Source organism: Malaclemys terrapin, chromosome 5, assembly GCF_027887155.1.
Source record: "Malaclemys terrapin pileata isolate rMalTer1 chromosome 5, rMalTer1.hap1, whole genome shotgun sequence".
NCBI classification, from domain to species: domain Eukaryota; kingdom Metazoa; phylum Chordata; order Testudines; family Emydidae; genus Malaclemys; species Malaclemys terrapin.
This window is the reverse complement of record NC_071509.1, coordinates 79,535,982-79,553,069: the sequence shown is the minus strand read 5'-3', so window position 1 is coordinate 79,553,069 and position 17,088 is coordinate 79,535,982. Positions and strand designations below refer to the sequence as shown.

Sequence of the window (17,088 nt, the reverse complement as noted above, 5' to 3'; positions counted from 1 at the left end):
GTACTCGTCTGGCTCTGTCAATCTGTTTTTTCACTTCAGCAGGTGGGTATTGTAGTTTTAAGAATGCTTGATAGAGATCTTGTAGGTGCTTGTCTCTATCCGAGGGGTTGGAGCAAATGCGGTTATATCTTAGAGCTTGGCTGTAGACAATGGATCGTGTGGTGTGTCCTGGATGGAAGCTGGAGGCATGTAGGTAAGTGTAGCGGTCAGTAGGTTTCCGGTATAGGGTGGTATTTATGTGACCATCGCTTATTAGCACAGTAGTGTCCAGGAAATGGACCGTTTTATTAATAAAAGAAAAGAAGAGAGTTATTGAATGGTTAAGGAATCGTATACATACAAGTGATTTTCAGTGTTTATAGATCAGGATCATAGCAGTGATATTATATCTACTGGTTAGCAAAAGTCTCTTTGGAATTATCCCAACAGGTCAGAATCCAAAGGCAGATTAGATGTAAAGTTTGTTAGAGTCTTTCCATGTATTTTCCAGGGTATGCCAAATAACTACTTAAAAGATCTCACTCCCATGGTTTAAACTTTCCCTATTTAAAGTTCAGCAGACTAGAGATGAAAGGATCAGGCCCAGGGTTTCTCTTTATAGCTAAAACAGGTTTTTCAAGTGCTTTGAGCAAAGCATGTGACTGAGGATTCTTCTTTGTTGAGCAGGCACTGTCCCATCACCTTGAAGTTAACATTCTATTTACTATGCATACACAGGTAATCCAGTTACATTGATTAACATAAGGCAACTGCTGGTGATACATTATAACATAGATAAGCTGAAGACAATATACATAATATTGTTAATTTCATGCAGTGTCTCACATCTTTGATTTTAGGGTTGACTAAACCCAGTCACATAAAGGCAATTAAGACATAAAAGTGAATTAGCATCTACAAGGTAATTTGGTTACATTGTTAAACCTCTAACATGATACAGGTACACAGACAAACACATTTATCATCTGCCCTTGATTTCTATTACTACAAATGTATGGGTTAGTGATTGCTGGTCTCGTATATCTCTTTGAAATTCATATACAAGTGAATTGTCCTGATACAATTGTAATGCCTCTTCTTAAAAGTTGTTATGGGTCATACACAGGTTGGCTGGTCTGCCAGTGTCACAATGACAGAGATGAAAAGTTCCATATCCCCTTTATTAATCTGCTGAGCCACACAGTCCCACCTCCCCCAATAACGTGTACTTTAAAAATCTTGTATAAATAAAATAAGTGATTTAATACAGGGCTGTATATGAAGAATATGTAGGTGAATCGGCTGAAAGTTACCACTTAAACAATCTATGTTTAGGTTACAAAACTATATTGAAATATAGTGTTGAACTGGAATACACCTCTTTGATTTTCGGGGATTATGGTTTTGTCTGTGGGCTCAGTCTCTCAGATTTCTTTCCCTTTTTGAAGGATGTGAACAGAAGCTTGAAAGATGACGTTGTAAATAGATCTGACTATAAACATTTAACATGTTTTTTTCTTATGTGACGTGCTTGTTTGCTATGTTGCTGGAATGGTAAAACTAACAGAAGGCCATCTCTCTTTGGGAAGGAAGGAGAAAAGCACACAAATAGAAATATTTTCCAGTAAGCTTTTTTGGTCAAAAAATATCATTCCATTGAAACTGAAATATTTTGTTTTTGTTTTATGTTTTTGATGGAATGTTTTCTGAAGTTCAGGGTGGACTCCCTGATCAATTCTACAGAAAGAGATTAATTGAAAACCTGACATTTTCAATTTAAAGACAGACATTTAATCAAAATTTTGTTTCTCCACCACTTTCAAAAGTATTATTTTTCTTGTTGAAATGTGGAACAAGAGCAAACTTCAAAAATCTCAAAATTCTTTGTGAAAAGAATCATCGGTCCCCAGCTAGCTCTACACAAAAGCTCTCCTCCACTACACTGGAACATTATGAGCCTCTTCCAGTTACTTTCATACCCCTCTTATTGGGGATGGTACCAATTAATTTTTTTAAATAATATATGATCAGATATTAGTCATCCAAATAAAGGATAAATAATGCTGCCTTCGGCTGAATATTGCACAGGTAGGATTACCAATTTTAGTTGGCTGTATTCCTGAAGATTTCATCAAATGACATAATCTTTAATTAAAGATTAATTTTTAATTCCTGGAAACTCCAGGCAAATCCTGGAGGGTTGGCAACCAATCAAAAAGGTCATGTCCAGAGAAACCTGGAGGTATAGTAACCCTAGTCTCACTCATGATTTTTGAATGCTTGGGGCCAGCAATAAATGGCTTTGAGTTGCCTTGCTGGTCCTAGATGGCCATAGAGTCATTACAGTGTGCGCTTGTCCAGCTCAGAGAATGTTGAGGGCTCCCAGATGGCTGATGTGGAGACTAACTTTCATTCTGCTGGAACATTCCATGATAACGGGGATGAACTTGACTTTAAAAAATTGTAAACAAATAGAATCCAGATAATAACCCTGCAAAAAAATTGCAATGTGTTGTAAATATTCATACACTCTGCATTAGAACTTGAAAGTGTTTTATTTTAAGTGTACTTTTATTATTTTTGTCGTAAGTTGTAAAATATTCATTAGGTTTCAGACACTGGAAGTAATTGCTTGACATATCTGTATTCTTAAGACCAAATTCATCCCTAGTGTAAAAACTCCTTTAAAGGCAAAGTAGTAATACCAGGGATTAATTTAGCTCAATGCCGCTATTGCTGCAAGATCCTGAGGATTTAACTCTAATAGTGTTTATTTTACGTTTTTCTAATGTTAAAACACAGTAGCACAGAGCATTCCAAAGATATTTTATGGTCAGGACTATTTTGCCCATTGCCAGCTGTTTCCAGAAGCTTTTAGTTCCTTTTAAAAAGGCTAAGGGTGATGCTGAATAGTTTGACCTACATGCTGTATTTTATTTGGAGCTGCTTGTGAAACTATTAACAAACACTGGAAGTGTGTGAAAGTGGTAATAATCCCAGCACCCTGCTGTGCATGAGTTTAATTAAAACTCAAGTTGGCAGGCAGCACAGCAAGTTTGATAAATTGTCCTACATTATGATTCTTCAGTCAGCTTTTCCAGCAAAGATGACCATTTTCAGTAGGGAAAAAAAAAAAACTTTTCTTCTTGTTTTTGACTACAAGACTTGGCCCTGCAAATTCTGTAACTGACATTTCGGAATAGACTTGCAGAACAGAATTTATTTGATCTGTTCTGTTATTTAGCTAATTGATGTGTATGAATTGTTAATGGTTAGCTAATGTGCAATGTAAAAAATCATGTGCTGCATGTGAATTAAAATATTAAAATAAAACAGGATTTAATTTGAATATCAGTACAATGTGAATATTGGATGAAACTAAAATAAAAGATAGTGACAACATGACAACAAATACTGTCTGCTCTACCAGTTTTGTCTTAGACATTATACTTAAAACAAAAAAGATTTACAGTATTTCATACACACTAAATCAGTACAAAAGAGCAACTTCTGTACAATACCACAATTATTAATACCCTACTCAAGATATAGGAGAGGACTGTAGAATCTAGGATAGATATCTAACTATTCAACTGCATTTCAAGGAAGATACCTAAATACCATTGGTGCAGTCAGTCTACTTAAGGATGAATCTCATGAAATTAGAATTACTAATGCTAGATAAGAACAACAGTGCTTCTGGTCCGTCTTTCTTTAGTATTTGTCACTTAGTTTCTTATAGAATCAATGTGTGTTTCATCAGCTAATGGGAGCGTATGTGTGTTTAGGTGATAGCTGTATAATACATGGCAGAACCTTATGACAAATTGCAAGGTCATGTCATAAATAAAATGTCTGATGAATCTTTGACTGCCTCACCTGCCCTCTGCTCACTAATCAGGCTCCTGAATCTTTTTTCTAAAATCTCACACCCCTGAGTTGCTTCAAACAGCCACCATTTTCTTAATAACAGCCTGCTACTAGATAAATGTTTTCTCTGCCTTCCACAAAATGTGCAATTGCTCCCCAATTGCTCATCTGAGTCCTGAGATGAACAAAATTTGATCCTGGGCCAGGGACAGCTTTTCTGTGCATAAAAATGTCATGATTTTAAATCTGGTCTATTACAACGTGGGACCAGTCATCCAAGTACTCTTTCTTTGGAGTTGGAAATGGATCCCTCCGTTAGACCAAGGGCCTCCACACTTCTTGGCATTTAACCTGAGAAGAAAAGAGAGAGAGAGCCATCACGCTGTGGAGCAATCTGCCAATGAATCAAAAATGGACAAGGGGATTAAACGCTGAGCACATGTAAAGCCCAGTTGTGGGGAGATGCTTATTGTGTTATATTTACCTCTGACAGAGACATGAAGTCTTTTGTTCCCTTTATACTTTAACAGCGTTATATAACTTACTTATATAACTCTTTATATACACTAACTCCTCACTTAACATTGTAGTTATGTTCCTGAAAAATGCAACTTTAAGTGAAACAATGTTAAACGAATCCAATTTTCCCATAAGATTTAATGTAAATGCGGGGGGTTAGGTTCCAAAGAATTTTTGGGGGGGCAGACAAAAGGCATTATATACTGTACAGTACTGTACTGTGGTTGGGAAGTGCCCCTTGCTTATCCCACACAGGCACAGCCCACTGCAGGCAAGGACACTAGGAAGCACCTTCGCAGCAACAGCAGCAGCTTCCCCGGAGAAGAACAGGCACCGACTTTGCCAGGAATGCTCCAGGTCCGCGTCTTCCTGTCCCTGCTCCACTCCAGGCCCACCTCTTCCCACCCCCACTCCACCTCCTCTCGTAGCATGCCACATCCCCACTCCTTCCCCCCTCCCCTCCCGAAAGTCCTACACGCTTAGGACTTTCTGGGAGGGAGGGGGAGGAAGGAGATGCGGCGCTTCCCCGCTCCTGCCCCTCCCTCCTAGCACTTCGCACTTAGGACTTTCTGGGAGGGAAGGGGAGGAGTGGAGACGCAGCCCAGACAGTACTAAGCCCTGCCAAACAGCGGTTTGGTGGTGGGGGAAGCGCTGGGAGGGAGGGGGAGGAGGCGGAGAAGAGGAACTTGTGCAATGCTCCTTTGTGAAGTCACTGCTCTTCCACAGAATCTTACAAGCAGTGGACAGAGCAGGCAGACAAACAACATTATAAAGGAGCATTGCACAACTTTAAATGTGCATGTTCCCTAATTGAGAAGCAACGTAACTTTGAAACAACATTAAGCGGGCAGACATTAGGTGAAGAGTTACCGTATGTGTGTGTGTGTGTATATATAACTATATCCCAATAAAGAATTTTGATTTTGAGTGATGGATTTGGGACAAAGGCATTTAGTATGTTGGAGATGGAATTAACGCAGAACCAAAATAATTTGAAAAGAGTTTGAGAAACAGTTTTGGCCAGAGATCAGAAATATAGAGCTGTGTGGAGTTTTCTGCTTTAGTGTCGTACCTTCTTTGTTCAAGGGGAATAAGAACTATTTACACATTGTCTCTTGGATCTATGTTGTGTCTTCTTTCTAATGATAAATTAACCTACCCCAGGAATCCAAACTCTTCTTGACAACAATACACTCACCAACCCAACACTGTCTCAATCATTTTCCTAAATTTACAAAAACACTTCTGAATACCTTGATTTGTCAATTCTTGTGATTACTCTCATTATTGTTATTCTTACTTGATTAAGTGTAGACTTTCTAAATGCCATTATAATAGCTCTCATCTTTCCTGATTTATGTAAAAAATAACCCCATTTCAAACAGCAGATTCAGCAAGTTACCATCCCATATCTAACCTTCCATTCTTGTTGATTGTAATTTGGAAAATGAAGTTACCTGGTATAGCAAGAGCTATAGTTCTGGAACGGCTCTTAGCATGGTAAAGTTTTATATTGCTGTGTGATTTGAATTCCCCTAAATTTTTTCTCTGTGATCTCTTGATATCTGTCATCCACATTTAACCATAATATACCAATAGTTTTCCTGGATAATCTGAATAGTTTGTTCACTGTGGCTTTAAAATAGTAATGATCCTGAAATCCAAATACTTCCTTCCCCCAAATTTCAGTGGTACTTTGATTCAAAGCCCTGGATGTGAAGTTACCGCAATCGTTTTGAATCTGGGTTAGGTCCAAAACTGGAAAGGATCTAGCTTCCATATTCAGTTCATATGCAGCTACATATGGGAGAAATTTAATCAGAATGGCTGGTCTCATGAGATTTTCCTCTATCATAAGACAATAACCTTGTAAAAACAGATCACAAAAATTCAACATTTTTTAATACAAACATGAAACTTAGCCTGGTTCAGCTTTGAACCTGAATTTCAAAACATACCCTTATCTGAATCAAAACAAAGCATCCTTGGCCCATCTCTACTTTAAAATAGTTTAGATTATGCCCTCAGTAATGAAAATTGTATATACTGAAAAAAAATCGGATTTAGAGAGATATTTAGCATTCCTGCTTCCTATTGAAATCAGCAATGCTGAAGCTGAGACCCTAAGAAGATACTTGTGAGTTTCAGTGCAAATGTTATGTGACATTTTCCAGTTCCGTTTCAAAACCTGTTGGCTTGTCCCTTCAATATATAGTGCTCTTTATCAGCACCCTTTAGTGTAGTTACAGGCTCTAAAATTACATGGATGCAAATTATACACATACTTCTCTGCCTTTTCTGTTTTATGCATGTTGCATGCTTTGTAACTTTCATCCTGGCTTAGTAATACCCAAAGATATATGTTGTGGTTAAAAACAACTAGAAAGATCATTACTGTTAGTACACATTTGATTAATGCTCTACCATTTTAAATAAAAATGTGAATGCTTAGACCAATATAAAATCTGCAACCATGCCATCCTGGGTTGTTATCACCTCATTTCTCACAAAATATTGTTGCCTATGGGCCTGGACCAAATCCCATTGAAGTCAATGGAAAGACTACTGTTAACTTAATGAGCATGGGATCATTCCTTATGTGAATTGGGAGACTTGTGGAGAAAATCTAGAGTCTTCAAGAAGTACTGTTTGTTATTCTCTATGAGACATTCTTCTAAGACAGTATTGAATAGGTATCCAAGACAGTGATAGGGAGCATTGTGCTCCTGGAGGTGCTCTTTTCCAGGTGAGATGTAAAACCAAGGCCCTGATCACTTGTCTTGAGGAAAGCTTTCATGTCACTTTTCTCAAGAGTGGGAATGTTACACCCAGCATCTTGTCTTATTTCAGTTTACAAGTTCTTATAAACACCTACCTGCATTCTCCTTGAACTTTAATTTAATTAAATAAAACTCTGTATTATTCTTCACTCAAGGTCTAAAGCTGTTGTACAATGTTTCTTTGCACTGTTACATAGTTGTTGTGTTCCAGCTCAGAAATGGTTGCTGAAGTGACTTCTGTATATATGGTGTGTGTGTGTGTGTTTTTGTGTGTGTATATATCTACATATCTATATATATATAGATATAGATATATACACACACACATGTGTAAATCACTTGAGAACACCTCAGGATGGCATTTTAATAGATACACATATAAGATATTATTATTTATTATTTATTAAAAATAAGCTTTTTTCTAAAAACATTTTATTTTTATGCAAGAATCTGTATATACTGTGCCTAACCTTTAGATACAAAGCAACTGGTAGTTGGGTAAACTGGACTTTTCCATTATGAATGGAACATTGAATTAAGAAAATAGTGCCTACTGTTACTCATCTGGCTAGTGCTCCACTTATTGGGCTGTATAAGAGAATTGTAGAAAGAACACAACTTAACTATGTAAATGATACTTTCTTCATAAACAGGGTCATTATACTTAATTGGGTGGCCTGAACTATATTGAGGACAGCAATCTTCTCGGTGTTTAGAAATATGGTTGTTGGCCAATTTTCCTTGTAATTCAGCAACACTGTTTTTTGGCAGCTAGGTGGTGATTGTTTGCAGTGTGTACTCTCTTCTCTTGAAATGATGGTGTCATCGCCACTTGTTTCCAGGCCACTGAAACAAACAGAAGCACTCGGGTTACATTTAAAATGACTCCCTAGAGGAAGCAGAGGGAAGAGAGAGCGAGAAAGTGATGCAAGGTGATTCCTCTATGATTACCTGAATTGCTACTAGAATGCTCCTGGACTTTACAGTCCTGTGAATGAGGGACCATGCCAGAGGTGAAAGTAAGCCGGTACGGCATACCGGCAAGAGCCAGTACGCTGTATCTGACACCTTAAAATAAGTATAGTGTCTGTGCACAGATACCTATCAGGCCATGGTTCAAAGAGCAGGAATTCTTGTATACAGAATTCATGTTGTAAGCGCCATTCTAAACAATTCATTGTGTATCTTTAGTTGATACTTTCTTGGATTTGGGAGATATTTTCTTGGATTTGTCATATGTATTTATTCAAATCTGTAGTTTGTCAGGATTAGTGTCCGTATTCACCTTCTATGACGCTAATACATAAATGGTAATCAACACAATGTAAATCCATCTAATGGACCATAGATATTTGCAGTGTTCCTAGGTAAGACATTGTCAATTACTCATTTCATTTATTCCACATCATAGGAGATGTGCTGGTGTGCCATTGTCTCAAAATCTGGCTTTGCCAGAAGTATAGCCAATAGAACCTATTTTAGAATTGGCTCAGGAAAATTATGCCATCTGAACTGGACTCCCCAAAATGATGCGTCTGTAATCTGTGGGCCAGTACTATAATTAATCATTTCTGAAAGTGCTTGAAGAACCTCTTCTTAATGGTGTGTAAAAAGATCAGTCTCCCACAACATAAACTTTAAATGACCACCATGTGATTTATATCTCTGCCACGCTGTACCTGACTTAGTGCTTCTATTAAATATAGTTATTTACACAGGGTGTGTATCTATGATTGGGAAAAACAGTATGGCTAAAATAAAAGCTGTCCCACATTTTGTTCCAAAACTTGAACCAAATTAAATCAGATCAATTGTTTGAAGTTCAGAAAAGTTTGGCTAACTTTTTCCTATTCATTTGTTTGTTTTTAAATGTTTCCATGCCTCTTCACTGCTAGTGGAAACCAGGACCAGAAAAGCCATAAGAAAAGCCCAGTATTTTTAATCAGTTAACACCAGAAATCTTAGGAAATGAGGGCTGTACCAGTGCAAAGTAATATGTATGGGAGCCCATCTGACTTCCTTTTTATCTGTGACTGGATCCCTCCTCTTTTATTACACCAAACTCATGCATGGCTGCCTTTTGACTGTCTATAAACATTCCATACACATACGCACTCCAAAGTTGGCTGCTTGCCATTTGGCAAATTTTCTCAAACACTGTCAAATGGGATAAAAGCATATCTCCCTGTTTGGCCTTAAAAAGTAGAGAGGCACACAGCTTCCTCGATGTAGTTGGGAATCTGGCTCTATGTCTTTGCTGGCTTAGAAGAGGGCAGGGAGTTAGGGTTGTTTGTATATTTTAACACCAGAACAAATGGTTTTCAACAATATTTCAAAGTATCCAACTAACTGGTTCATTTACCAAGTGTTCCTTTACTGGTACTGCTGTATTTAGGAAGCCAAAGAGTGAAAAGTGTTTACTTAGTACAACTGTGCTTATAACAGGATGGCCAGTCCCTTTAAGTGCCAGGAGGCCTGGGGCTAGCCCTCTTCCATTAGCCCCATCTGTGCCATAACTAGCTGCCTGCCTGCTTAAGGGACAGGACTAATTGGGGGCAGGTGATGGCCTGGGGTGGGGGAGAAAGAACACTGGGCCTCATAAAAGGGCAGAGAACAGTGTATAGAGGAGGAAATGTAAGAAGCAAGTTGGACTCTGGGGAAATGCCGAGCGTAGGGTCTGGAAGAAGTGGTGCAGTTGAGCAAAGCAGCCTGGGAGTTAGAGTTCTGTCCCAGAGCAGAGAAGACTAAAAGGTAGCTGAGGGAGGCCGAGAGTGTGCGAGGGGCTGCAGGGAAGCTGTCTTGGAGTCAGCACTCTATCCCAAGGCAGAGAGACTTAAGGGAAGCATAGAAGGGGCTGAGAACTGAGCCTAGAGGGTAGGATTAAGAGTAGCTCAAGGGGGGAGGTGGAAGAACCTTTTGTTTGTTTAGACTTTTATTACCCCAGAAAAGGATTGAAGGCTGAGAGTGACCTATCCAGAGGTCACTCTCAGCTGAGTCACATGAATCCCTGGAAGAGGTAGAAAACCCTGGTAAGAAGAAGCTGATGCAGGTGTGCTGCAGGGCACCATGCCTGTGACAGTGCACCAGAAATATGCAAAATTGACATACCTCTTTAAAATCATCTACAAAAAGATCCTTTTCATCTCCATCTCAATTATCCCTTCTCTGGGTAAAAATACAGTCCACTAATAGCAGCAGATTCCAGTCCTGTATAGTAGGCTCAACCACCCTCATTTAAGACCCTGATCTTGCAAATAAAAGTCAATGGAGTCTCTCCATTTAGAGGAATGGGCTAAAATATAGTAGTAATAAGGGAAGCCTCACTACAACCTTAATTAGGGGACAGGAATTATGGCCTCCTAGAGACAGATTTTCAAAAGAGCTCTGCTCCTCTTCAGGCACCTTCAGAAGTGGTCGGATTGGATGTGGAACCCTTTGGAAAATCTTGCCAGTGATGTTTTTCTGCTTCTTATCCAGTCAATGCTCAGTTTGGCAACCAAGTGCTTAGGGGTGATTACAAATAAGGTTCAACAGATAGTCCTGTCTGATCTTCTAGCGCAACGTAAATCATTCAGGTAAAAGGCCACTAGCCATTATCACCTAATGGTGGTTATATCCTGATCTGAAAAAATGCATCCCCCCATCCACAGTCCTCTGAACCACAACATAAATCCCCACACAGCACCTACTCCCAAAAGCCTGTCCCTACATTGAGAGAAATATCATGGAGCACCCCTGGTGGCCCAGGAAACATTTATAACACATAATGATCACTAACCTCTACCGACCATGGAAGAAGCCAGTCTTATCCTCACCTATAAGTTTATTAATATTTATAAAAGTCATGCAGCTAGCCAACACTTCAATCCACTTGTAAGCCACATCCTAAAATGAAATGGTGCCTGGCATTTCTCCCTGGTGCTCTGTGATCTATTATAACTGGGTTATTCCTCGTTTTCCAAGCATGGAAACATTTTAATTTTTTAACTCTTTTCCTAGCTTAACAGTGCAGTGCCAGTCAGTGAAGCTGTTCAGAGACCTGAGTGCCTCTCTAACTTGCCAGTATTTCACTTCTGCTTGAAGTGGCAGGAGATTCCTGTAGGTCTTTTCTTTCTCTGACTCAAGGCAAGAGCCCTTCCCCTTGTTTTTATTGTTAATATTTATTCATTTATTATTATTCTCCCTCTTCTTGGTGTCCCCCTGGTATACAGAAGATTTTTGAGAACAGTTGTCTGCAGGAAAATGGGATTTGAAGAGAAAATGTAGTCATGTAGCAAGCCCAGTTAAGTTCAAAAGAGCTCCTGATTGTGGCCCAAGTGCACAATAGAACACTGCTTTGCCTGCTTTACAGCAATGTGGCAGGCTAGCATTGTCCTATTTGGGGTAGAAGTTCAGCAGCAGGAGCTGGCTTTGCAAAATCTCCAAGCCAGTATTCCCTGGCTACTTGGTCTCCAGACCCAGGTGAAACATGGCAGCCAGGGCTGACTCCAACAGCAGCAATGGTGAGGTCTTGCTTTGCCTTAAGTCTTTTTTGCCATTTTTTGTATAATAAATGAATAAGTGGATATAACATAATGGTAGCCTGGCTAATGGAGATGGCTAATCTTTACTAATATTTATTAATCATAATTTATAGTTTTTCTCAGCTCAGGCAGTTTGCTAGGGTACTATAGAGGTAATTAGGAGAGCTCCTTGGGAATTTTATGACTAAACATTCTTTCATCGGAAAATATGGATTAAAAAAACTTTTCACAGAAATGTATCCGTTTCCACCAGACTTTTGTTCAGAAGGTTTCTCAGGTCCAGGATGGAATTTCTGGCCAAAACGAGCAAATGAAAAAATCCACTGTAGAATAGTTCAGTTATTAGGACACTCATGTGGGTCCTTCCTCTCCTGGATTTGGAACAGGGCCTTGAATTTAGTGGCCTAAGTTCTGGGCTCTACAGTTAGTTTCTCTCTCAATCTTTCCATTTGAGGCTGTTCACTTTGTATAAATAAATAAACATTCATCAGTCCAGAAAGAGACTAACTCTATATCCCAATGGTTAGGGCACTCCACTGTCTGAATCAAGTAGAGAAGGGAGTTGACCCTGAGTCCCCGACATTCTAAGTGAGTACCCTAATCACTGAGCTATTGGCTATCTTGAGGTCACACTCTCTCCTTTTAATTAAAATGTCATTCTATGTTGGAATGAAACATGTCAAAACATCAAAAAAATTTATTAAATGGAATTCATCGTTTTTGGCCAGTAATCAGTTTTCTGAACAACTCCACCTGTTGGCACTGCATTGTGAAGCTAGAAAGATGGGGGAGGGGAATTAAAAATAAGGCACTTCCATGGTTGAAAGATGAGGAGGAATAACTCAGATGCTCACTTCAGAGAAGAAAAAATTACATCTAGGTAAGTAAATTTTACCTCTGGTTTCTTTTCCCTTTTTCAATGTTACCAAACTAATAAATGTGGCCATGGCCCCTTAATTATAAATGCTTACACAATAAATGATATCAAGTATACACTAAATTATAAAATTCAGAAGGAAGAATGTCCATTCCTGGAGATTCATGACTCTTAGAATAAAACTGCAATTATTTGGCTAAGCATAATCATTGTAAACCTCATAACACAGGTGTTTCTGACAGTGAAGACATAGTTGCATTTACAAGTAACACTTTAAATTACCATTGACATTTCTGAATCACTAGTTGGTGGCTGCTATCTTGATAATTAGTGGCATCGTTTGGCAGACGTTCAAAGAGCTGCTCTTTTATTTCACTTTTATGTCCTTGACCTGCTGCTGCAGTGTATGCACAATAACTAGTTTCAGACTGTGGTGTTGAATGCTGCTTTAAATTGTATGGTGAACTTAGGTTATGCTTGTTGGTGTGAATATGTCACAAAACTTGTCCCCAAAAGTACTGCACATATAACCTTGACCTAGACACTGAGCAAAGAGAAATTAAGGCTGGATATCAGGAAACATTTCCTCACAACGCTGTCTATTACCGTGTGGAACAGTCTTCCAAGAAAAATTGTGGAAGTCCCATCATATGAGTCGTTGAAACTAAACTGGACAAAGCACTTGAGAATATACTGTGGGGGGATAAGCCTGCACTGACAGAAAGAAGAACAGATGACCTCATAGGTCTCTTTTTACCTCTCATTTTTAGGATTCTGTTATATGATTAGCTTTGCTTGAGGGAAAATTGGGGTTTTACGCCTTTTTTTTTCTTTGTCACAACAGTCACACCAAATTAGAAAGTGTATGTGTGTGTGTGTGCGCGCAAAGGATTGTGCAACCAAATTTGATGAAGCTCCTGTTATCTATCATACCTGTGGGAAATGTTTTGAAGGTTTTTTTGTTTGTTTTGTTTTTGTTTTGATATAACATGCCTTCTCTGATTTCTCATTAGGAGACAACAATGGATGGTCTCAACAATTTGATAAGTATTTTGCAAAATACAATGAAATGACTTCCTCGCATGCTTTTGAGGTAAAGACATCGGAGTGCTGTAAGTACTAACAGGAGTTATTCATGTGATTATTACAGTGAGTGCAACATACTTTTCTCTGGGAAATCTTCTTACAACATATTCAGATGCAATGTCATTCCATTTATAGTGAAATAGATTGAATATCTCATATAGTTTTGATGCATTTATGCAAATTTTAAGTCCATTAATAGTGACTTTCAGGCTACAGTGAAGTTGCTCTCTGAAAAAGATTTAATTCCTCTATTAGAAATATCACAGATACACCAATTATGAAGGCAATATATATTCTTAGAGAGACGCACAAAGTGGAATTACTTGAACCCCACATCTTTCAGAACAAAATGTTAAAAAAAAAAAATCTCAGCCTAGCTTTCCTACAATTTTAAAAAATCCCCTCCTTCTGGGAGAGGGAGAAACCCAGATCCTACATGCTTCTTTTAAAATTTGTAAGCCATTCAGATACTGCAGAGAGCAAGAAGAGACAGATACAGGTTCCTAATATAATTTTGATTAGCAATTTGCTATGAAGTATTATTAGTAAATATGGCACCAAAATGGAAAAATCGGATCCAGATTTTGAACAAATTCAAATTTGGGAGTTTTTAGATCAGGTCTTTTGGGTTGTACCTATCGTTTTCTTGTGATAATTTCAGTAACAGATGAAATCAGCCAATTGCAAGAGGTCCTGCTACTGTATTATCATACCACATTCTGCACTAAATCCTTAGTGACTTCAGTGGGAGTTACATTCAATAAACTGAGGTAGTATATTGCCCATCATTCTTGCCAGTGGGGTCATATTGTATTAGATAGGCCAGGTGTGGGAAAACTAGGGCCCGCGGGCCACATCCAGCCCACAGGACCCTTCTGCCCGGTCCCCAAGCTCCTGGACCAGAAGGTTCACCCCAGCCCCTCCCCCACTGTTCCCCCCTCGCTCGCAGCCTCAACTTGCTCGCTCCACTGCCGGCCGCAATGCTCTGGGGGGTGGGGCTGTGAGCTCCTGGGGCAGCGCAGCTGCAGAGCCCAACCCGACTCGGTGCTCTGTGCTGTGTGGTGGCGGCAGTGGCAGCGCAGCTGCAACGCCGCCAGCCACCGGTACCCCTGGCAGCGCGCTAAGGGGGCAGGGAGTGGGGGGGGTTGGATAGAGGGCAGGGGAGTTCGGGGTGGTGGTCAGGGGGCGGGGGTGTGGATGGTGGTTGCGGGGGAAACAGAGGGCTGAATAGGGGCAGGGGGCAGTCAGGGAACAAGGAGAAGGGGTCGTTGGATGGGGCAGGGGTCCCAGGGAGGCCATCAGGAATGAGAGGAGGGATTGGATGGGGCGGGGTTGTGGGGATGGGGCAGGGGTCCCAGAGGGGCTGTCAGGGAACGGGGGGGGTTGGATGGAGCAGGAGTCCCGGGGGGGCAGATAGGAGGTGGGGGCCGGGCCATGACTCCCTCCCCTAACCGGCCCTCCATACAATTTACAAAACCTGATGTGGCCCTCAGGCCAAAAAGTTTGCCCATCCCTGAGATAGGCTCATTCCTCACTATCTGCTCTGTGCAGAGCTAGGATTAAGAGAAGACACAATAATTGAGTTTTGTATCACAGCCACAGAAGGAGGTATAGCAGGTAGCTTCACACCATGGGGAATGAAGAGGAGCAGATATGATTTTTTTTTTCACAAGTACTCTGTCAAAAAAAAATTTGATTAACTTTTTCCACACTGGAAACTGTTGAAAAATAAAAGATCTATTATTGAGTGGCTCTGAACTGTACAATTCAATTCCTGCGCCAAGAGGCTTGATCGCCTTCCCTCACTGCAGTAATCACTACTCCTAATATCTTATCCTTTGAAAATGCTAACAGTTATAGAAGAATATAACAAAACAAAGAGAAATTATCAGGGTTGTAACTGTGCAACGAATAGATGACGGTACAAACTACAGGTACTAAAAGGAAAAAGCATCTTGGTACTGCCTGTCAGTTTTTGTTTCATTTAATCAAAACGTGGTTTTGTGCAAACTGACTTAATTGAAAAGCCAGATGTGAAATATGCTGTAGAAAGATTGAGTAAAGATAAATTAAGATTCCTAAATGCGCATTTGATTCAGATTTGGTCTGTTCATTTGCAAGTAAAAGCTCACAATTCTTGTTCACAGATAATTTAACACTAAGTTAGGCCAGGTCTACGCTCAAAAGTTAGGTTGACCCAGCTACATCATTCAGGGGTGTGAAAAACCGACACCTCTGAGTGACGTAGTTATGCTGACTTAACCCCCCAATGTAGACAGCTCTGGTTGACAGAAGAATTCTTCCATCGACCTACCTACTGCCTCTCGGAGAGGTTGATTACCTACACCAGTGGTGGGCAACCTGTGGCCCGCAGCTCCCATTGACCGGGAACGGTGAACCGCAGCCACCAGGAGCAGCAGGAGGCCGTGCAAATGTAAACAACTGTCTGGCGGCCTGCCAGTGTATTATCCTGACAGGCCGCAGGTTGCCCACCGCTGACCTACACTGATGGGAGAACACCTCCCATCAGACTAGGAAGTGTCTACACTGAAACACTACAGTGGTGCAGCTGCAGGGCGGCAGCTGTGCCACTGTACCAGTTTCAAGTGTAGACAAGCCCTTTGTGTCTGAGCTGGAAAAAAATTGAAAGGTTTGGCCATTCTTGTGCGGGACTATATTAATCTCATTGTTTGGGGCCAACATTTAAAAGGGAAATCTCTCTGTGAGAGCACAGTTGCATGTAAATCAGACAATGGCATGTGCAATTGTCAAACTGGTCCTTGAAATCACAATTCTGCAGCACAAATCACGTGCTTGCATTTTTGGGCCTGACCCTTAAGCCTACATTTTTCAAAATGTAGCCATTTATGTGAAATTTAAAATATAGAAAAAAAATCTGCTGTCTATTCTGTAAGTTTGCTAAATCTTCTCAAAATGTATGTTTTTGTTCTTCTTTATACATCCCGTGCTTTCCATTACATGCTACAATAGTGTGCCATTAAACCTAACACCATGGGTAAGCTAACCCATCTTGTGATTGTGTGCAATCATTTATTAGAGCAAATGATAGAATTTTTTGAGTCAATATTTTTTAAAATATACATGCTGCAAGTACAATGTGTGCACAATCCTGTCTGTATTTATGTACACAATTACTAAATTTATGTACACAAGTGGATATTTAGATATTTAAATGCTTGTTCATGCATGTAGTTACATGTAGTTCATGCTTTAATATGTGCATGCAATGGTGCGCTTTTTTTTGCACATGGGCCAACACCTACTAGTACAACCACCGACATTTTGGTCCTTCATGTACCACAATCTGCTTTTGGTCACAAAACCTGTTTGCATTTGCATATCAGGCAGATATCAAAGTTCTGTTACTTGCAACTACAAATTATCTAACTAGCAATTTAGAACTATTTCTAAACTCCATACCACCATCTCAGCA

At 39.8% G+C, this 17,088-nt stretch overlaps 1 protein-coding gene across 4 annotated transcripts in view; it reads left to right on the top strand.

Annotated features, from left to right (window-relative positions):
• Positions 1-17,088, top strand: part of RXFP1 (relaxin family peptide receptor 1) — a 79,473-nt gene that overhangs the window by 32,138 nt on the left and 30,247 nt on the right. For 3 of the 4 annotated variants that reach the window (XM_054030287.1, XM_054030286.1, XM_054030285.1), the window contains one exon: positions 13,562-13,660. In XM_054030287.1, coding sequence (XP_053886262.1) covers positions 13,562-13,660 — 99 coding nt within the window. Of the gene's footprint in view, positions 1-13,561; positions 13,661-17,088 lie in introns of those variants that run through there. The other variant, XM_054030288.1, reaches the window with a different exon arrangement.